The 24,701-nt window shown below is 32.4% G+C and overlaps 1 protein-coding gene across 1 annotated transcript; it reads left to right on the top strand.

Moving 5' to 3' along the window:
• Positions 1-15,808: 15,808 nt before the first annotated feature.
• LOC127115479 (MYB-like transcription factor EOBII) lies at positions 15,809-20,264 on the top strand. Its single transcript, XM_051047017.1, has 3 exons — positions 15,809-16,019; positions 16,260-16,389; positions 19,796-20,264. The coding sequence occupies exons 1-3, from the start codon at positions 15,881-15,883 to the stop codon at positions 20,178-20,180; spliced, it is 654 nt and encodes a 217-aa protein (XP_050902974.1). The 5' UTR covers positions 15,809-15,880; the 3' UTR covers positions 20,181-20,264.
• The last annotated feature ends 4,437 nt before the right edge of the window (positions 20,265-24,701 follow it).

Consider the following 24,701-nt stretch of genomic DNA (forward strand, 5'->3'; position numbering starts at 1 on the left):
GAGATAAACAATGGATCAAAATGGGAAAACTCACAATGTGTGTTAGAGATAAACACATCGGGAGGACTTTGTGAAATAGTTTATCATTTAAAGGAGTTTATAAGTTTTGTTGATCGAACATATACATGCAAAGTGATCGTCGAACCCTAACTTTGGCAATATTTCTCAAATATTAAAACCAAACCTTTTACCGCAATTTCTTACACTTTTATGCAAGATACCGTGACTAAAACCAAAAACCCCCTTGTTACTACAAGTTAAGAATTGAAACAACTGTCGAAAGGCGGTGATATCTCACAATCCCTGTGGAGACGATAACAAAAATCCGACACTAAAAACACATTCAACAGTTATCCAATTACTTGTAATGTGTAATTTTTATCTTGAATTTGTTTTAAACAATATGAGTAGCTAAACCCCCCAATGTTAGGGGGTGTCCCTGATTTAGAATTGTAATGAATTTGAGTTTACATTTGCATTTATAATATTTTGTTTACGATAACCTTTTGATGTGTTTATTGCTTTCTCTTTCGGACCAATTGAGATTGATCTATGGTTATCACTTAGGCTGGACCGCCAGTGATAAGGTTTTCATCAGGTTACTCTGTAGTAGATATCACCTAGGACTAGGGATACCCTGTATGAACCAGAGCATTCTTGATATTATACAGCTTAACTTCACCCTAATTGGCTATGGACATAGGAATTAGGGTAGATTGATTAAAGGTTTTCTCACCAAGGACTTGGGAGAAAATACCCTTAAGAACTGATAGTAATTGATAGTTGTTGATGCAATAGTAACTCAGAGTTATTACAGGGATAAATCATACACTTTCTCTGGCATTGTTCCTTTTTCTCTATAAACCCTTATTTTCATATTTCTTTATTATTTTCTTTTTACACAAAAAAGCCCAAATTAATACTTTTTGTTTAATTGACTGATAATTTAAACTCAATATTAACATGCAGTCCTTGAGATCGACATTCGGGGAATTTCCCCATTATTACTATAAAAGGAAAAATAGTACACTTGCTATTTTTCCGATCAAAGGCATATCAAAGAAGGCAGGAAAGTTACCATGACAAGAGGACGAAGGCTCTTGAGTTCCGTGAGGGTGGTCATATTTTTTTGAGAGTCACTCTAGTGACTGGTGTTGGGTGTGCGCTGAACTCGAATAAGCTTACACCTTCTTTCACCGGTCCATACCAGATCACTTAGCGGGTTAGAGTTATTGCTTACATAATATATTTACCTCCATCGCTGGAGAATTTGTATGATGTGTTCCATGTGTCCCAACTCCTGAAGTATATTCCTGATCCTTCTCATGTGATTCAAATGGATGATATACATGTGAGAGATACTATGATTGTGGAGGCTTTACCTTTAAGGATTGCGGATAGAGAAGTGAAAAAACTCAGAGGTAAGGAGATCGCTCTTATGAAGATCGTCTGGGGAGGACCTGCTGGAGGGAGCATGACCTGGGAATCGGAAAGTCGGATGAAGGAGTCTCATCTGGGTTTATTTTTGTCAGGTAATTTTCGAGGGCGAAAATTTTCTAAGTGGGAGAGAGTTGTAACGCATCGACTTAGAAATTTTGTTATTTTTAATTATTTTTGTATTAGTTGTATGATTTGATTGATGTCATCAACTATTTATGATGATTGTGAGTGTTTTGGTAATTTTATAATTAATATGGTTGAGTGGTTTTGAGAACGGGGAGTGCAGGAATATTTATTTAGTTAATTTAGTATTTTAAATAATTATTTAGGTATGTATTTAATTTATTTAAATATTTATTTAAGGTGTGACATTATTTTATTATTAAAGTTAAATAATTATTTAGTTGGGATAATTATTTGTGACATTTAATTTTGAGAATTTGTTTATTCCTATCAAATCAAGAGACATGTAGAAAGTGAAAAGTCAAATTAATATGGTTTATTATTATTATTATAATTATTATAGGCATTATAATTATTATTATTATTATTATTATTATTATTATTATGGGAAGGGAGAGAGAAAAAGGGGATGTTGTATCGTAAAATAAAATTAAAAGAAAAATACAAAGAAAAGAAAATTGGAAAAAACAAATATTGTCGTGAACATTGAAGAAACGTGAAGAATTGGGATACACATAGGATTTGGGAAGAAGATCTATTTCGAGGTAAGGGGGAGAATTTCTTTACTAATGGGTGTTTATGGACAGTTAGGATAGTGAGGGGCCCTTACACTCCTATCTATGTATTTTTACTATACATGGTTTATGGCTTTGTTTGTAACCAAGGGGATTTTAGCCAAAACCCTTGAGGTCACTGATCATACAAATATGTTTACATGTGAATTATGCCCTTTTGGAATTTTTTTTATGAATGATTGTATGTGTTTTGTGTGGATATGTCTATTGTTTTGTTTCTATTTTCTTTGTTGAAAGTGTTTTTGTATCTCTGTGTTTATCCAAAATGAGGTTTGTCTAACCCCTTTAGGTATAGATCTATGGTAATATCTCATAAGTGTTTATAGTATAAACTTTGTTATAATATATGTTATGTATGTATGACTATATTGGTTTTTGGTATTGATCGTTGTCAGTATCTGTGACCAAATGAGATTAATCTCATTTGGCCACTATTTGTTGATCGGTAAGTTTATCGAGGAAATTTATTATCGTAAATCCTTATAATTTATCATTAGAGACATATGTATGATTATTAATATGTAGTGACATTATTATTTTCTTTATTTTCCACAACCGACAAACAGTAACATGCATATGCCTTTTGTTATTTTTCCATTATCGATACATAGTAATATGCTTATCACTATAATATTTATACAATATCTCTTTATATCATGTATAGGTTAATGTGACACAAATATATGTTAACGATACCATAATACAAATGCGGAATTCCCATTTCATCACCGCAAAATAGTTCATAAACATTTTAGTAATAATAATAATAATAATAATAATAATAATAATTTAATATTTTTAATTATAATATTTTAGAGTTTAGTTAAAAATATTGAATTATTTAGAGTTTCGTAGAGTTATCACTCGTAAACTATCGGTATAACACTTTTGAGCATTTTGGAATATTTTGGGTACTCTATTGAATTAATGTTTTGGGTACTCTATTGAATTATTATATAGTTGTTTAGAGTTTCTTTGATAACTCTATTGAATTAATATAGAAGTGATAATTATTTTGAGAAATTATATAATTATTGAATTTAATTATAAATAATTTTTTAGTTGGTTCAAGAGTGGAACATATATTCTGAAGTGTTGTGGTGTTGATGCTTATGCAGAATAATTATTTTAATGTGTGTATGATGTTTTGAGTTATGTTGATGAGATTCCATGTTCGTGTGTCATACTAGTATGGAGATTAGGTAAGACTTCAGCCCAGTGACGTAGGACCTCAGCCGAGTGATGTGGGACTTTTGTCTTGAAGTGACGTAGGACATCGGTCCAGTGGTGTTAGGGTTGTTGTCCAGTGATGTGGGATAATATCAATAACACACTTCTGATACCCAAAAACTTGGTACCACATGTATTTTGATGAGACGTTGGTGCATTAATATTGCATTATAATTTCTATTACTGATGTTGTTGTGTGAGAATAATTTTGAGTTTTATTTTTAACTATCCTGCTGTTTATTTTTGCTGTTAACATTTGTAAGGATTATTCTCACCCCTTTCTGGTTTGTTTTGTATTCAATACTTGTTGTACAGGTAATCAACAAAAGTGATTTCTTGTGAGTGGGAGATGGCTATGCATCTTATCTTTTTATATTATTTTTATTTTCCGCTGTATTAGAGGGATATTGCTCTGATTACGTAACATCATGGGACATAAATTTGATTTATGATGTTTATTGAACTTTATATGCGTTTTCCTTATCTTTGGATAATATGGTGACGTGATAATTTTAATTTTTACTGCGAGTATGACTTTTTATATATGAGCAATATCTAATGTGTTGAAGTAACATCCTCTAGTGTATTTTATTCTTTATAATTGTGATTTGGGGAATAGGGTGTTACACGAATGACTCGGTTGCTCATTGTATTCACCTCTATTCATAGACTTTAGCACAATTCAAATCATACGATTGGAAAGTCTCTCTCTTCATAATACATTAGTGCAACAAACAAATGACTACACCAACAACTTATCAATCATGATTCAAGTTGTACGAGACGAGGCTTAAGAAATAGAGAATGAATGAGAGTGGAGGATTCCATTAACTCATTTTAAATATTTTTGGATGCAGGACGCTTGACCTAGTTGCTTATTGTATTCATCTCTATTCATAGACTTTAATGCGATTCAAATCAAACGATTGATAAGGTCTTCATCATCATCACAAGAAGCGACGATAAGGACTCTTCCCCAACAACTTGAAAGTTGAGATGAGAATTACATGTCATGAGCCTTAAGTAGTAAAGAAGGGATGAAACTGAAGCTTTCCTACCCTCATTCTGGATATCTTTGGGTGCGGTACGTTTGGCTCGTTGCTCATCGTATCCACCTTTACTTATAGACTTTAGTATGGTTCTTACCAAATAACTATCAAGTCTCTTCACATTCAATCTATCACATTTTTTTGCCTTAATCATTTTGCTTTCAGTCGTAGTAGGCTGAACTATGAAAAATCTGATTTTCTCATTGCATGGTGAGAATACGTAGGCAGGAGAATTTAGATTCTTCACAAACTACCTTATTTATTAAACCATCATTCTTTCATCAATCAATTCCATCTTTTTGACATTAAGTATCATTTTCCCTTGGATTCCACGCACATCCTTTTAGGATGCCTAATGAATAGTCCTCCTTGTGAATAAAGAGTTATTTGGATTGTACCCAGACATTTAATACCTTTATTTTTGGTTATTCCAATCCAGTGATACCATGTCTCGGGCCCCTTACTTGTTGGTTTACCTTTAACTCTTCGGTTTAAATTTTATTCCTTCATGGATCCAAGATACCATTCTCCTTTGACCTCAAATTATTTGTTCCTCGGCAAGTGATATATTTTTCCTTGTGCCAATCAATACTTCTCTTTGGGTCCCATATACATCCTTTTAGGATGACCTAATCAATGTCCATCTTTGTATCAAGAGTTGTTTGACTTATTGTCATACATTTAATTCTCTTTGTTTCCAGTCATTCCACTACAGTGATACCATGCCTCTAGCCCCTCACTCGTTGGTCTGTCTGTTTACTCTTTGATTCAAAGCCAATTCGCCTTTATGGAATCCCACGTTACCATTATGTTAGTACAAGTTACTTTTTTCACCACTGCAATAATGCCTTTTTAGTTGTTTGTCTTGTTAGTCCTTGTTCCTTAGGCAAACACTTCATTGTTTTTTTCCCTTTGTTTTCGTAGTTCCACGAACTACGATTGCTTTGACTTTCTCATTGCATAGTGAAAATATGTAGGAACGAGGATGTGAATCCTTGGCGAGCATACTTCTAATTATTCCTCCTTCCGCCTTAGGACATCACCCATATCTTTCATGATCCATTACCCACCTTCAATCATTGAACCGTTCATCCCAGTGACACACTATTTCTTTACAACCGAAATACACTTTCTTTGGAATTCCATATACATCCTTTTAGGACGCCTAATGAATAGTCCGCTTTTGTACCTAGAGTTGTTTGGCTTGTATCCAGACATTTAATTCCTTCTTTTTCGGCCAACCATATAGTGATACCATGTCTTAGACCCCTCACTTGTGGTTCATGCCACCTTTCCTCGGTGGTACAAATTCCATTTCTCCTATGGATTCCAATTTACCTTTACCTCTGGTTTCAAACTATACCTTTTCGGTCACTTATTACCAAAACCCCTATTCTTTGACTTTGGTCACTTTACTCCATTCATCTCCACGATACATCCATGATTCTACCTTCATTCACTTCATGTGATACACCCTATTCTTTGAGCCAAATACAATATACCTTTGAGCTCCATATTGAACCTCTTTGTGAACCAAAAGTAGATTTGTTTGTCTTGTTAGACCTTGTAGCTTAGACGAACATCTTCTTACTTACTTGCAACCGTATACAGACAACCCTTTCTTTTCGGTTATTCCAAAAAAGTGATACCATGCCTCGGGCCCCTCACTTGTTGGTTCATACCAGGTTTACTCTTGGATTCATATTTCATCCCTTTTGGAGTTCAAATCTTACTAATCCCTTGGTTTAGATCATACTGTTATCATAACTTCTTTCACCTCCCACCACTAGTTCTTTGAACTACGAAGCTCTGAATTCCTCATTGCACTATGAGAATACGTAGGCATGAGGGCCCTAATCCTCACCGAGCACTTTATCTATTTCTCTCTTTTTTCCCCATTCTTTTATGAATAATATTAGATAACATCTATTCGAGCGAGAACAATCAAAACGGTTCCCATGGAGTACCATGGATGTTAGGGGTGCTAATACCTTCCCCTTGCATAACCGACTTCCTTAACCAGCATATCTCTTTCCCAAGGGTTTTATCGATGTTTTCCCTTTCCTTCGGGAATAAATAAAATTCTATGACGATTTTGTGGTATGTTCGAGTGTGCGATACATTTGGGTATATTTTCACTAGCTTCAACTACAAACATATACCAGATGCTACTAGAAAGAAATTGGATGACAGAGTCAAAGTTATGTTGCTTATAAGTTACCAAAGTACATGTACTTATAAGCTCTATTATCCACTCACCAATAAAGTTAAAGTCAACAAAGATATCATAGTGAAAGAATCAGAAACATGGGACTGAAGCAAGTCTCCATCCAACTCTAGTGAAATGACAACACTAGAGTATGATTGTGCCTCTAAAGGAGATTCTGCCTCTAAAGAAGATTCTTCCTCTAAAGGAGATTCTGCCTCTGAAGGTGATACTGACTCTGAAGGATGGTATGAATCTGAAGGCGAGTCTGACTCTTAAGGCCACTTTGACTCTGAAGGTGATTCTGACTCTGATGATGGATCTTATTAAAAGTGATCTAGCCTGTGAAGGTGGAACTTCTAAAGGTGGAGCTTCTGAAGGTGGTCTAGCCTTTAAAGGTGGTCTAGCCTCTAAATTTGGTCCTACTTTTGAAGGTGAACTTTCACAGTTTGAGAGACCACAAAGAGTTTGACAGATACTAAGGAGAATTGCATACTTTGACTTGCTGTAAGATATTGAGATTGACTCTCCAAAGTGCCATGATGGTGGACTATGAACCTATAAGCATCATTGAGGCTCTCAAGAACAATGTGTGGGTGAACACCATGAAGGAAGAGCTTGAAGCCATTGAAAAAAATAAGACATGGGATTTGATTGTTCTACCTTAGAACAAAAAAGTCAATAGTGTGAGATGGGTTTTCAAGATAAAGATGAAGCCAGATAGTTCTGTTGCTAAGCATAAAGCAAGGTTAGTAGCTAGAAGATTCCTACAAAAGTCTCGTTTAGACTACTTTTAAGTGTTTGCACTTGTATCTAGACATGAAACTCTAATGTTATTTATTGCTATAGCTGCGAATAGACACTAGACTCTGATACATTTAGATGTAAAGTCAGCTTTTATAAATGATCCATTGCAAGAAGAAGTTTATGTATTACAACCTCATAGGTTTGTGAAAGAGAACAAAGAAGGAATCATGTACAAGCTTCATAAACCCTTGTATGGGTTGAAACGAGCTCCAAGGGCTTGGAATATTAAGATTGATTCAGTTTTCAAGCATCTGTGATTCAAGAAATGTGAAATGGAATATGGTGTGTATGTGCATCATACTTCTGAAGGAAATGTGCTTTTGGTGTTGCTTTATGTAGATGTATTACTTCTGACAAGGAGTTGTACTTCTGAGATAAACAAGTTTAAGAAGATGCTGATGAATGCATTTTATATGATTGACCTTGGAAATATGGTATATTTTCTAGGGATGGAGATTTTGAATTATGCAAATGGAGTTATTATGCACCAACTGAAGTGTGAACTTTATATGCCGAAGAGATTTGAGCTCATGAATTGTAAGTAAACAGTCACACCTACTGAGACAAATCATAAGCTAGACTCTGATTCTAATAGTGAGTACATAGATGCTACAACCTTCAAACAGTTGGTTAGTTGTTTGAGATATCTGTGTAACACCATACCTGACATTTGTTATGCATTGGAATAGTGAGTAGGTTTATGAGTAAATCAAAGTGGTCACATTACCAAGTTACAGTCAGGATTCTGAGGTATGTAAAAGGAACTTTGAGACATGGAATTTTATTTCCATCTGGAGTATCAGATGATACTGAGCTAGTATGCTACTCATACTCTGACTATTATGGTGACAGAGTGGACATAAGAAGAATTAATATACACATGTTTATGTATATGGGAGCTCTTATTTCTTTGTGTTCCAAGAAGCAACCAGTGGTTGCATTGTTAACTTGTGAATCTAAATACATAATTGGTGCTTTTCAGCTTGTCAGACTGTTTCGCTGATGAATTTTCTGCAGGAACTAAAGTTCGAAGTGAGAAAACCAGTCAAGTTGATGATTCAAAACAAATATGACATAAGTCTTGCTAATAATCCAGTGGTTCATGGAAGAAGTAGGCACATTGATACTAAGTACCATTTTCTGTGCAATCAAGTTCAGAATGGAGTACTTGAGGTTGTTCATGTCAGCACTCAGAAGAAACTTGCAGATGTGCTGACCAACGCAATCAAAATTGAACACTTCATCAATTTAAGGGAGGAAATTGGTGTTGTGGATTTTAAATTGAATGTGAATTAAGGAATGGTGTTGAATGTAATTCAAAATTCAAGATTAGTTTCATTTGCATTTGAATTTGAATTAGAGTTTCATTTGAGTCTTTGTATAAAACTCAAATGAAGGTGAATTTGTAATAGAATCTTACACATTTTCAAATTGAGAAAGTTAGTTAGAATCTCTCTCTCTCTCTCTCTCTCTCTCTCTCTCTCTCTCTCTCTCTCTCTCTCTCTCTCTCTCTCTCTCTCTCTCTCTTAAGGCGGTATCCAGCTATCGCCCAGATCACAGTTATTTGCAAATATAATACTATAACATATATATATATATATATATATATATATATATATATATATATATATATATATATATATATATATATATATATATATATATATATATATATATTCTTTCTTCTTCATCTTCTTCATTCTTGTGCAGTGTTAATGGAGGTTCATTGTAGAACTCCAACAATAAATAATCAAACACTCGAAGAATAACTTTGATGGACCATAGATTATTGATAGAAGAATCTCCCAAAATAATCGTGTCATGTGCATACTAAAGGTGATAGACCACTGAATTTGAGGATCCCACTCTAAAACCTGAGAAAACTTGCAAATCCACAACCTAGAGAACAAATCATTGAGACCTTCAGCCACCAAGAGAAAAAGGAAATGAACCAAGGGATCATATTGCTTCAACCCCATTTGGATACTAATTTCTTGGGTTGGACAGCTATTAACCAAGACCATAAGATTACTAGAAAAGACACAAGCATGAATATAACCTCTCTATTTATCATTAAAACCAAATCTAGAAAGTATATAATCCACAAAGGACCAACTCATTGAACCTTAAGTTTTCTAAAAATCCACTTTAAAGATGAGACAATATTTTTTACTCTTCTTAGATATGTCCACCAACTCAATCATAATAACCGCGCCATCAACTAGAAACTTACCTTTGAAGATGGCTAACTGGTTATGAGAGATAAGATTATCTATAACTCCGAAAGCTCTCCTACTAGGACTTTAGATATGAGCTTATAAAAAGACCCAACTAGATAAATAGGCTTGAAATCCCCATCTAAGAGGGAAAGTCAAACTTTGAAATCAAAGTAACAAAAAAGGAGGAAAATACATGGGGGAAGAGATGTAAATTGTTGAAACAACTCAAATAATATTCCAACATAATCCCTAATAAGGGGCCAAAACCTAATAATAAAAGGGAAATTGAAACCATCAGGGCTCATACTCTTATTTCCATCACACAAACCAACATCCCGATCAATCTTAGTGAGGATGAAATGAGCGGTAAGACCAATATGATCCCTCTTTGACAGAGAATGGAAGAAACCCCATCCAACCTAGACCGGTAGAATAGAGGTTCTATAAAATGGATGGAAAAATGATTAACCACCTCCTATTGAATCTCAGAAACCTCTTCAACCCAAGCATCCCCCACCTTAAGAGTTAAAATTATATTCTTTATAGATCTGCTCATAATACAGACATGAAAGAAACTAGTGTTGGCATCACCACCCTTAATCCACTTAACTTTAGATCTCTAAAGAAGCTAGGCATCTTTAATACGAATCAGGGGCCACATGCCTGAAACCACCTTCTTCCTAGAGTTTATTTTCCCTGAAGTTGCATGTCTATGCGTTAAAGGAGAGATTGTGCATGTCTCTACTATATAGTTTTCTTGCTTTTCCTTTAGCTCTTTTTTGTTTTAGTTGATATCATGGAGTCTCCTCTTCAATTGTGCATTTCTGAACCGAGTTTTAGATTCGTGTCTTTTAACATGCATAATTCAAACTATTTATTTTTAGCACGAGCAATATTCTTTGAGCCAATTAGTCAATTTTTCGGATCAAGAACCATATTTGAGATTGGTTCAAGTCATGCCATAAGTAGAATCTCAAAACATCTTTGAAAATTGTAAAAATTGATATTTTAGGTGTGTGATTCCAAACATATATCCTATGAGTGGAATCAAATGAAACATAAGGAATTCTGGAATTCAAGGAGTCTATGATTCGAATCACATGTTGTAAATGACTCGAATCATGGAACCATGTGACTCGAATCACAAGTTACACATGACTAGAATCATAAAGTGATGTAACTCCAAGATTTTCCTCTGTATTGTTTGAGTAGAATCATACTATCCATGAGTCGAATCATGACTTTTTCCTTGACTCAAATCATGACTTGAATCATACAAATGGGTTTCTCATATGTTTTTGATATTGAATCAAACTAATCTTCTACTTGACTCAAATCATACATGTGCTTATGACTCGAATCAAACATCAATTTTCACTCATTTTTGTGCTAGATCTCCAGCACCTATACAATCATTTTCTCTGGAAAAAACCTTCACAGTGTTAGAAAACACATACTTCCAATATTGATTTGAGAACTAACAAAACACTTGTTCTTTCACATTTCCAAAAGAGTTTTGAATCATTGTGAATACTTGCAAATGATTTCTTTCATTTTCTACCTCATTCTTTTTCCATTGCTGTATGGATCTAAATCTCATTTTTAGAGTTTAGTGATTATTAAGGAGATTCGTTTTGAATTTAAGGATTATTTGAAGACTTGGTTAAGATTTTAGAGGTTCGCAAGGTGTGTTGTGTTGTGGTTTGTTTTGATAGTGGAAATGAAGGATATTGTTCTCTCTAGGTTGACCTTGTAGTGTGTTGGAGCAAGATTGTTCATATCTCTTAAGGTTTAGTTGATAACAAATTATTTAAAGAACAAATGAGTATGCTAACATATGTTTATGCAGGATCACAAGCATATAATTAATCTTGATTGTTAGCATATATGACGAACTAATGTTAGCCTAATTCCGATTGATCAGAATCTGAAGTGGTTCATAAGCATCTGGAGGAATCAAACTTTGAAGATTCATACTATGGTCTCAAGACTCAGCTTTTGATGACAGCTCAAATTTTGAAAGGTTGAAGGCATCTGATACGTACATTATACCAAAGCAGACTTGTATTATCAAAGCCCCAGATTTTTGGGCAAAGTCAACTCGGGTTTTGTTTTGCAAGGCTCAAGGAATAGAGATGTGACATCTTCAGTCTGCTCTACCTTTTGGTAGATACCTTGTACTTCGAAAGGTGATGTGAGTAATGCTATTATTCAGTTAATAAAGTTTCAGACCAGATGTTAGGCTCCAACGTATTTCTTGGCATACTTCTTCACTAAGTTTGCTCGTTATGTTTAAACCCTCATACAACTCTTTCTCAGTCTCTATAAAAGGAAGCTGAAGACTCCAAGGAAGGTTACAACATCACAACGCATTTGAAAGATCTTAAGCATAACTCTGAGCTTTTATTTCTTGTGACTGTTATTGGCTAAAGATATTAAGATTTATTATCTTATTTTATCTTATAAATCTTAAGAGGTTATAAAACCTTTGTGATTGTGCATAACTGTTATACTCATGATTGTGTATCAAAGTATAATAGTTATATTTTCTACTAAACTTTTGTTTAAAGTAGAGAAAGTCTCTTCCCTGCGTTCTTGAGCAAGGAAGTCTCTTCTTTGAGGACTTGAGCAAAAAAGTCTCTTTGTAGGTTGATTGAGCAATGAAGTCTATTATCTGAGGACTTGAGCAAAAGTATCTTTCTAGTTTGGTTGCGCATTGGAGTCTCTTGAAAGTGTACTTGAGCAATTTGTAACTTGTTTGATATAGTGAAAAGCTCTTGTATAGGCAAGGGAACTGGACTACTCTCAGTTGAGGAGAGGAAACATGATAATCTTTGTGTGTTACTTGCATTTACCTTTGAACTTTTTATTTCCGCTGTTGTGTTTGGTTCTGATATTAGACTCTGAACTTTGCTCAGAATCTGAAATTGCTGGTTCAAAGTGAATTCTATTTTTGGCCATACATATTTCAATCCCCCATCTTGTGTATTTTTCTCACCTTCATAGTGTTACGTGGAAACCTATAGACAAGGTATGAGTTCTTCTCAATCTTCGGACAAACCAACACACAAGATACTAGTGGGATCAAGTAAAGATTATCGTAGAACGAAGACTTATGAGTAGGTTGTTGGGACTGAAAGATTCAAGAAGTGATTTCACGTGAAGATTTTGCATAAAGTTCAGTTTGTAGACTGTGTTCAAGTCAAAGATCCATAAGTAGTTTTTTTTCTTTCTATTTTCAACGTTACTTTTGAATATTGTGATTTTACTAACTCTTGTAATTTTTATCACAAATCATAGTGGAAGTCTAACAAAATTTCAATGGACATCCATTTAAGACTAGAGTAGGCGCAAAGCGATGCGCCAAACTAGTATAAATCCTGGTATATTCTCTTCTCTCTCTCTCTCTCTCTCTCTCTCTCTTTCTCCTTTTTAATTTTCATAGTTAATTGTATGATTAGATTGTTATTTATTTCTTTATAGAAAATGCATGCCATTAGGATATCTACTGCTAGCGATTTATTGTAACAAATCAGGTTTTATTAGAATTGGAAATTCAACTTTGTCGGGTTGTGGATTAAACTGAAAATTGTGGTTGTAGAATCTATTCAATTATTGATATTGTTGAAATCACACATCTCGTGTAATTTTAACAAGCATTTAATATATTCATTTGTTTGTTCATTTGCTTGAATTTAAGATTTTCATCTTTAGTGTACTGTGAACTGTTTAAGTTGTTGCATACCAATTTCAATCTATAAGCATAATCTATTTTACACTAAAATTTACTTCCACCGTGCAAAATCAATTTTGTTTTGAAACTCTAATTAAAAATATTTTCAAACAATTTTAAAGCAACAAATTTTTTCTTGGAGGTCTACTCACCCTTTATAGATTATTTCTTACCCATATTCTCACCCAATATCCCTCACCGAAAGACCACCCTACTAAACTCTCGCATCCAAAGAGCTCACCTCATCCATTAAGGAAGTAATATGGGAATCAAGGTACCAAAAAATTGATGGTTCTAAGATATCAAAACACCTTTGAGAGCTTTTAGTTTCTCTTTTAGGACAAAAACTTTCCAACCAAAAAATTGGAAACTATACCAACTATTAAGAACCGCCTCAGGGATTCGTGGATGAGAAAGCCAATGATTGTTAAATCGAAATGACTTGGGGCCCCATAATTGGTTGGAGTATCTGAGAATGATCAAAGGATTATAAGACACATCTCTAGGCAAATCCCATTGAGATCTCGTCCCCCACAAATCCCACTAATCATCTGATATGAGAATCCTATCGAGATGACTAGTTGCCCACCAAAAGGATGATACCAAGTAAAGCTCCTACCCCAAAGAGGAAGATTCAGCAAGTCTATCTCAGAGATGAAGTTGCTGAGTTAAACACAACCAACATTATCATCTAAACGGACTAACTTATCCCCTCAAATTCTTTCAAACAAAGAGAAAAAAATTAAAATCCCCCAAGACACACCACACCTCTCCACCAAGATTATCCATCCTCAATAGAAGGTCAGTCACAAAGGCTTCTTCTCTATTGGGATACACTTGAAGTAGATATTAATCCTGAAATAAATGGTCTTAGGCATCCCCCGATCAAGACAAACACATAGGTACCCATGACCAACAAAGGAAATAAGAGATGACCTCTTTGAGCTAAACCTAGTAGAAAGGAGGCCACCACTACTACCCAAAGACAGTGGAAAATTCCAATCATAGAAAGATTCCCCTAAAGAGCATGGACAGAAGAATAAAAAACCTCACCTAGTTTAGTCTCATGAATCTCTAGGAATTCCAATCACTTATATACAATGAGATCTTTCACCTTATTTTTCTTCTACTCCACAAACCACGAATATTAAGAGACCCAATCAGCATCAAACATAACTCCTAACTAATCTAGGAGATATCAATTGTCTATCTCTCTTTTCTAGACCCACTAATTTCTCAACCTCGACCTTATCATTGGGTAAAAAAGTACAACACAATTACTTGGTAATTTTTAACACCTTAGCCGCTTTCTTACTATCTAAATATTCCAAAATCTTAGAAGATATATGAATATGCCATAAGTGACTTGAAACACATGAAAGAGGAGCACAATCCAAGCTAATAGACAAGTTAAGCCCTTGGGAGCTCAAGCCTTCCTTAGAAATAGATCAAGGAACATTATTCTGCTTGCAAAAACCAATAGAAGTTAGAGGACTAACTGTACTTGAATCCAACAGTGTAGTGAATAGTCTAGTAGACGGGTGCTCTAGAGCTAATACAGTTGGAGAGTCTAACGTCGTTCCAATGCACCTACAATCGCCATATTATGAACTAAAGACGATGGAGAAGATAAGCCCACAATTGATGGATGAGAGGTTAGCGAGAAATCAAGCTTTCGATCAACCAAAGAAAGATCACCACTTTGATCAAGTGAAGAGATATCAAACTCCTGATTTACCGCCACAAACATCTCTTTAAACATATCACATGAGAGAGAAAAAACCGGATCCACAAAAAAAATCATCCAAAAAATGGAGAGATGTGTTATTTTGAAAATTTTATCTTTAACAATCGAAAGTTAACTACTTATTTTAAGTCACACAATTTTCCTTATAAAATCTACCCTAGCAATGCGATTTGTTTTTCAAAATATAAATTTAAAAGCCTACAATATTAAATAACAAAAATATTATAAAATTAACACATTAAAAAAAAAGGATAGATAGACACGTCGATGCACATCTTTCCGCTAGTTAACAAAATTAATTACATTATATGTAAAAACTATATATACTTCTGATCATATGCATGTGCCTTCATGATTAAGGAGGACAATATTAATTTGTAAAATATATTTTACTCAAGAAACAAAAAAAATTATAATAATGTTTCATGCAAATACATATTAGTTTTTTATTCATGTATGCATGGATGTTACTAATATGATTAACATAGTTAGGTACGTGAAAAACCTTTTGATATCACTAACAGAAGTACTTTATTACAAGTAACACATCACATAATTCTCCTTCTATTTAAACCCTCCAACACCCATTATGATTTCCATCTCTCTACTTCACCTTTCACTCACACACACACACTCTTTCTCTCTATCTATCTTCCTCTCTTATATTCTCACTCATATACATGCAAAAATAATGGACAAAAAACCCTGCAACTCATCTCAAGATCCTGAAGTGAGAAAAGGGCCATGGACCATGGAAGAAGACTTGATTTTGATCAATTATATTGCAAATCATGGTGAAGGTGTTTGGAATTCCTTAGCCAAAGCTGCTGGTAATTTTTTAAATTAAATAATCTTATTTTAAATTATATATTAATTAAATGTTGAGTATTCTTTCTATTATTTTCATTATTTCTCTAGTTTTCTCCGCAAACCCTAGCTAGGGCAATATTATTTCTTCTTTTAATTTCGTAAAAAATGAATTTAGTGATGGCTAAGGTGATATTAAATTATCAACTTGGGTATATATTCCAAAAAAATAAGTAATAATAATTTGATATTTTTTCTTCTAGGTCTTAAACGCACGGGAAAGAGTTGCAGGCTTCGATGGTTAAACTATCTTCGTCCCGATGTTAGAAGAGGAAATATTACACCTGAGGAACAACTTTTGATCATGGAACTTCATTCAAAGTGGGGAAATAGGTGAGTATTTATATGATTATCTTATTATAATTTATTTATTTATTTATTAAAAATATATGGTGCATGTTCTATCTATAACTTTTGATCATAGATCTTAGGTTTTTATTTATAAATAAATGATATAATTTTAAATTATTACTAGTTTAAATTTAATTTTAACCATTAATCTTTGTCTTGCAAAAGATGAAAGAAATAATTGGCTCTCTCTCCTTATATAAGTAAGCACACCATGAGAAATGTTCATGGAAGGCCATTCAATAAAAAGTATGCCCATGGAAGACTAAGGGACAGAACTTTGTGCTTGAGAGAAATCAAGCCAAGAAGAAGACTTCAACACATGGGTGATTGTAAAACATATGGTTGAAAATATTGCTTATGCGTACAAAATCAGTTTCTTTGTTTTCAAAAGGCTTCAAAATGATTTGTTTTATGGTTTTATATCCATATGGGAGAGTTGGAGAGTTTTCCTTCAAAGGTACATGTTATATGTTTTCCTTTTTTCTCAATTCTATCTTCCTCTCCCTATCTCTCCCCCTCCCTCTCCCATCCTCTCTCTCCATCCCTATCTCTCTCCCTCACTTGTTTTCCTACAATGAAGATATAGCTATAAAACATATGCATGGAAGGTTTTGTAGATTTTGATCTCACTAGATCTTAAGGAATAAAGAAGTACATCAATGTTATATATTTTCTTCTTTTTTTATATATAATTGTCATACCATTCTTTTGAAAAAAAAATATTTTATTGAGTGTAAATCTTTTCTTTCTTTTCTTTAAATTATTTTTAAATTTTAAATTTTAAACTTCTAAGCATCTATGTTATCTATGTGAAAGATGGAGTAAGGATGAGTTTTTTTTAAACATTCTAGGGTTACAATTGGATCGAGTTGTACTAGGTTTCATTCTCAATAAAAAAGTTTTTTAATATATATTTTTTGTCATTAAAAAATTCAAAAAAAATTTTAAGTGATCTCTTAATAATAATAGTTTATTTTATTATGAAAAAAAATGTTTAAATTAAAATTAACAATAATTTTTTTAAAATAAAGGTAGAAATTCAAACTCATGTTTTTTTTTAATATTTTAATAAAAAGCATGACGATAAAATGTTAATAAACTTGTAGCAATTTGTATCCTTATGTGCTGCCTCTACATCCTTTGCATAAAAAAGAGAGAACGAGAGAATATGAATCTAAGAGAGAAATAGACATAGAGATGTTGTAGAAGGAGGCTACATGTTCATAATATTGATCTTCACTTTGTAGAAGGTGATGGAGAGACCTCTATTGAAAATATATCAAGACTTCTATTGAAAGATAGATAGTGATGGAGATGATGGTGAAAAGTCATATGTACATGATTTAGATGTTTTGTAAAAAGTAAAAAAAATCTCAAGATCTCTATTACCTCTCAATAGTAAAAGAAAATAGTGAAAGGAAAAGAGGTAAGAATAATAGAGTAAATGAGGATGAGATGAAAAAATAAATAAGAAGAGAGATCTAGAGAATGAAGAAAATTTGAGAGAACTTCTTTTACATTTTTTCAATAAAAGACAAGAGTGAGAGAAAGAAAGATATGAGATTTTTTTATAAACTAGGGAGAATATGAGTTGAGTGAGATAATAATGAAATAGTGATGGAGAGGATGGAGAGAACTCGAGATAATTCTCACAACATAGGATTCAAATAAGGTAAAATAATTTTATTATTTTACCTCAAGCTCTCTCCTACAAAAAAAAATATCTAGAAGAAGAAAAATAAAAGTAGAATAGAAATTCTAAAATATCATAGACAATGGAGAATTTTTTTTGTTAAAGAAGATCCAAGTTTTAAATTAAAAAAAAATAGTTTATAAAAATAGTTACTTAAGTAAATAAAATAACTAGAATAGATGGTGTGTGCCTCAATAATAATTATTTTATAGCATATATATGATAATGATGCCATTCATTTTCCTATATAGCCATTCAATTTACAATATGCTATCTATAATAATAATTGAGAACCAAATAGCTTTGGACAAGTTCATGGCTTCTATTTTAGGTTGAGCTCATGATAAGTGGGGCATATTAAAATAGCACTCTAGTCACATGACAAAGAAATTTCAAAAAATTTAGTAAAAATAAAATTCAAACAAATATTGTCATGTAAATTTCAAGAATGCAATTTTAAATTTTAATGCACACATAATTAAACTATAGCTATAGCTTCACACCCTATCTATTGTACCTTCTCAATCTTCCAACCCAACCAAGAAAACAAGTACAAAACACTAACAAGGTAAATAAAATAGTAAATACACAAAATAATTATTTTTATTCAAATATTACCTTTATTTACATATAGTATATAAAGTTGCTAGCTTTTATAACTATACCTAGAGATAATGAAATATTCTAGGTAATTTTTACACGTGTCATTTTTTGAACAAAGAGCTAGAAATGAATTGAAGTTAAGATAGTGTCATAAAAGAAAAAGAAGAAAAATTATATATTTGAAAAAAAAAATCAATAGAAAACTATTTTATGAAGATGAATGTATATGAGAAAGAAAGAGAGAGAGAGATGTTTGAAAATGTTTGATTTCTACTACCTGAGGAATGTAAGTGATTTTGATGATCTTGGAGCATAAATATTTTCCATTGTATCATCAAAGGGATCTTCAAGATCTTATAACAATAGTCTTTTTATATGTGAAGTGTAACATGCATATCACTTTTATTCTCAACCAAAGAACATGGTCTTACTTGGACACATGATGCATATTTAATATTTTTGTTGCTACTTTTTACTTATCAATAAAATGTGACACCATTTGACAGCTTTTAATTAATATCAACTTTATGCCTTTCTTTTTCAAGAAACTTGTTATATATATTTCAATCCTTTTCTCTTTTTCACACATGCACATTTTTCTATATCCTACTATTCTCATTTTTCATATGGTTTCCAACATACCATGTTCATTTTAATTGACTTGCATTCATTTTCTTACCTTCTTCTATATACTTCATAAACTTAGCATTTTATACAATGTTTTAAACCATAGTTATAGTAACCATGAATTAAGGACACAAATTATTGACAAAAACAAAAAATAAAATCTCTAATTTTCCATCACAAAATTTTGAGAGGAATTTCAGTGTTTCTCTTCTCTAAATTGCATTGTGTACTTTATATATTTTTTATATGAATATATAATTGAATTTCGAACTTCGATGTCACTAATTATGATATAACAAATGTGAAAAATTTCTTAAAACTAGTTAATTAATTGTAGTTGATAATGTGTGAAACCTAGGTTGATCCAAAGTGAAAAATCTTAATGTATATATAGGCAAACAAGAGCATTACTTTTTCAGTTATATGTCATTGTCTTTTTATACAAAAATAATTTAACCATTGTAGGTGGTCCAAAATTGCAAAGCATCTTCCAGGAAGAACTGACAATGAGATTAAGAATTTTTGGAGGACTAGGATACAAAAGCACATTAAGCAAGTTGATAACCCTAATCAACAAAATTTTCAGCAAAAAATGAGTTTAGAGATAAATGATCATCACCATCATCATCCTCATCAACCAAGTAGTAGCCAAGTTTCTAATTTGGTAGAGCCAATGGAAACTTATTCTCCAACTTCATATCAAGGAACTTTGGAGCCATTTCCAACTCAATTTCCAACTATCAATAATGATCATCATCAAAACTCAAATTGTTGTGCCAATGACAACAATAACAACAATTATTGGAGCATGGAGGATATCTGGTCAATGCAATTACTCAATGGAGATTAAATTAATCAATGGTTAATTAATTAAATCATATCTCTAAATAATTAATATATAAATAAATATAATAATATATATTTTCATAAGTGCAAATATGTGCCACTTATAAGCTAGAATACTATATATCTAGCTTAATAACAAATATATCATTAGGTATATGTTTATATATAAGTAGTAGTTTAATTTGAGTTTGGTGTTAATTATGAACTAAATTAGTTATGGATTGTAATATAGGTGCATATATATAAATATATACTTTTATAAGTATATATTTGCATGCTTTATTTTAATTTATTTTCAATATATAGTAAATGAGTTAGTAGGTGATGTGAGATATATGTTTGAGAAACCGCAAACTTTGAAACACAAGCATGCTATTATTTTAGTAAAATCCTATATTATTATCTCAAACTCACTTTTGTCTAAAATCATATATATACATATATAAGTAGCTTATAATTTAATATTTTTAAATCTCTGACTCAATCTCATGCTAATGATTATAATTGTCCTTACATAAGCTATAAAGTATATAGATTTATTTTCGTACATTCTATACTATATAAAGACTTATAATTAGTTAGAATAAGAAATTTGTACAAAAGTAAAATAGTCAAAACTTATATATATTTAATCATTATAAGTTAGTTACTTTTCTCTTATAATCTCAAACTTATAGATTAGGTAAAGTTATGCAAGAATGTGAATGATCGATGATGAAATATTATTGTAAATGGTATATAGTATCAAATTTATCTTTATAAGAATATAAATGGAAAGACAACCATGCAAGTATGGCATCAACTTGCATTCAAAATTTGGAAAACGAAATTGCCAATACACTGCCTAACTTAAACCACTAGTAAGTTGACACGTGGTTGTGAAATAAAACACATTGGCTATTTTTGGCAAAAACTCAACTCAACTTTTTCTTATTACCTACTTTAGTGCATGGCCATGCAACATATTGGACCCCGACGTAAACCTAATTTTATTGGGGATGAGTGTATAGTTTAAGTCTTCACATGGCCTTTTAAAATCCACATACTATATATCTATATGTTAAACAATCCATATGTAGTTACTTTCTTCACATAATATACCCTTATTAATTTATTGATCATTAGGAAAAGAAATATAACTAAATACTTCAAATCAGTCTTAAACCGATTTTAAAATCGATAACTAGTCAATTTATAATTTCAATACCCCTTAAAGTTATTATTATTATTATTATTATTATTATTATTATTATTATTATTATTATTATTATTTATTATTATTATTATTATAACTACATATTTTTTGTTATTGCGAATTAAATATATCAAGGCGCATAAGTACATGTATTAATCTCTTAAAATAATTAAAATCTATTAAATAGTTGTTTTGAAAATATTTTTTTATACGCATCAATCAAAGATTAGATCTTGAACTAACTGGTCGTCATACCAAAACATATATGATATTATTTTTGGTAGAAATTATTATTTACTATTATTAAAGTTAGAGATGTAATTGAAAGGGTTGTCATTTTGTGAGCACAAAGTTAGGCCAATGAGAAGATATAGTAGTAGCATTGATAGTGTACCGAATTTCAACTTTAGTTAGCAATACATATTTAGACAAAGGGATGAGAGGGTCACTTGAGACTTGTCCTGTGTTGTGTTGTATCTCATAATGGAAATGAGGACAATTACTTGTGACTTTTTAACTGCATACCTATTTCTTTGTATCTTCAAAAGAAAAAAGAGTTTCTTTCTTACATCATCTAGCTATTTTCCATTCCATACTCAATTCAATCACATGTTTTGTGTGCATAAAACTTTTTCTATATTTAAAGGCAAAATAGCATGTGATGGATAAGGATCATTCACGTTGGGGGTCGGCCACTATATCAAAACGTGAGGTATCTAGCTATTTTTAAATATGCGACAAAATTAGTTATAGTTAATACTTGTGATTTTAGTGGAATCACTAATATGCTATAATCATAGTCAAGTAACTATTTGATTTTCTTAATTCATAATTGTAGCTACAAATTATGTTATTGTTTAAGTCAAAATTTGAACTTTGGATTTTTTCAAACGATTCATTTTTAAGTCAAATTTATTATCAATTATTTGGTTGTTAAATGAATACCAAACGAGTGGTTTCATGAGTAATAAGCAAGTTAGGAATCTTAGGCATGTGGTTCAACTCGTGTGTCATGCATATGAAAATTTATCTTCTAAGAGAGACAACTCTATTAAGTGATTTAGATCTTAAAAATAAATAAATAATGTCAGAGTTGTGGATAGTTTGTGGATGGAGAATCATTTGAATAACTAAATAAAAGTAACTAAACATGTATGGTAAGGTTGGTTCATACAACGTTGTTGTGAATGAGGTGATTAATTTGACCAATAGATTTAAGAGAGTTAGTTTCGTTCTTAAGGTGAATTTTAAAGAAAGCTTATGATTTAGTTAGTTGGAGCTTTCTGGAGTATATGCTTATCAGATTCGTTTAGTGAGAAGTGGAGGTGTTGGATGAGAGTTTGTGTGTTTATTGGTAATCTTGTGGTGTTGGTAAATGAGTGTCCAACTCAAGAGATCAACATCCAAAAGGATTTGAAATAAGAGGGTCCTCTAGCTCCATTCATTTTCCTATTTATGGTTAAATGGTTAATTGGTTTAGTTGTTTCGGCTGAGGAGATTGGTCTTTATTTTTGGTTCAAGGTGGACATACCTTGGATGTTGGTGGCTCATCTTCACTATGTTGATGATACCTTCCTAGTGGTTGACCATACTCTAGAGAATTTGTAGAGTATTAAGACAATTCTTAGAGGTTTTGAGTTGGTTTCAGATTTTTAGTCAATTTCTTTGAGAGTAGTCTTATAAGGGTTAATGTGGATCCAGTCTTTCTTTCCTCAGCAAGAGATTTCATGATTTCCTTTATTGTGAGATTGATACGCTTCTTTTACGTACCTTGGCTTGCGAATGAGGGATAATTTTGGGTGGTAGAGTGGTTCTTCTTAAATATCTACTTAATGTTATCCCTACCGTCTTCTTGTCTTTTTTGAAGATGCATGTAAAGGTTTAGAAGAAACTTGTTAGATTACAAAGAAAGAGTTTTTTGGGTGGGGTGAGTGGTGCCTTAAAGATATCTTGGATTAAATGAAATGATGTGTGTAAGCCAAAGAATATATGGAGGCTTGGAGTCAGGGACCTCTAGTTGGTTAATCTTTTCTTTTTGGAGAAGTGCATATGGAGGTTGCTTACATGGGAACGATGTCTTTGGAGGGGTATTCTTGCAGGTAGATATGGAGCTCTAGTCATTTTCTCTCTTTGTTGGGGGGCAAAGGGTTTCCGTTCTACTTCTTGTTTGGTGAAAAGGGGTGTCACTTCTTTAGTTCAAAGAAGATAATATCTCAGATTGGTTTGTTTATCGTATCATTATTGAGTCAAAATCCAAATTTCCTTTTGGAATAATCATTTGTTAGGGTGCATTCCCTTAATGACTAAGTTCCTTCGCTTGTTCTCTAATTATGTTTAATTTGATGGTTTGCCGAGGGAGATTAGTTTGGTGGTTAACGGGGATCCAGGTTTGGGATTTTAGGTGACAGGGATCATGTTTTCTTAGAGAGTTGTGCATTTTTTAGGAACTTCTCTCTCTAATTTGAGATGTCACTCTTTTCATTGATAGAGATAATTGGATTTTAAAGTATACTAGAGATGGTACTTTGTCAGTGGCCTCTTCTCTCCATGTTCATATGGTTAACTCTATTTCTTCTTCGGCTTCTCTTCCAGCTTAGAGTCTGGCCCTCCCCCTTACCTGAGATATTTGAACTCTATCTCAGATATTGGTTTTCTCCTGACAATTTTTAAAAGACAAACTTATGCTTAGAGAGAACTTGTTTAAAAGAACGGTGGTTTCTTTATCTTAGTAGGATCTCTTGTCCCTTGTGTAGGGGCTTGGTTGAGTCAGCTTCTAACATTTATTTTTACTTGTGAGGTAGTCATGTCTATGTGGTATAAGATCTTTCAGTGGTTAAGGTGACTGGTAATTATTCCTAATGACCCCATGATTCTTTTTTGAGTTTTTTCTTTCTTCAGGGGTGCGTGATTAAATGGTTGATTATATTATGATTTGCCACGTTGTAGTCTGGTCCATTTGAAAAAATTGTAAAAATGTCATCTTTAAGGGATTTACAAAACTAGTGAAAGATGAGGAGAGAATATTATTTTTTGGCTTGGAAGTGGTTTCAAGGTAAATTTGGGGTGAGCTCTTATATCTTCTATAAATGGCTCCAAACCCCTATTCTCTACTCGCGCCAATAGCAGATCAAATTGTTAATTCTTTGTATTTGTGATTGATAGTAATTTTGGTAAAACTAACTTAGCATCAACATGTTCAACAAGATGTCCTAACATGAGAATCCGACATCTTGTCAGTTACAGGTTTACATCTTGGTAACTGTTTGTTTGATTAACAAATTACTGAACATTTTGAGAATATTAAGTTATCTTATGCGGCATCCAAGATTG

The sequence above is a fragment of the Lathyrus oleraceus genome, chromosome 1 (genome assembly GCF_024323335.1).
Source record: "Lathyrus oleraceus cultivar Zhongwan6 chromosome 1, CAAS_Psat_ZW6_1.0, whole genome shotgun sequence".
Taxonomy (NCBI): domain Eukaryota; kingdom Viridiplantae; phylum Streptophyta; class Magnoliopsida; order Fabales; family Fabaceae; genus Lathyrus; species Lathyrus oleraceus.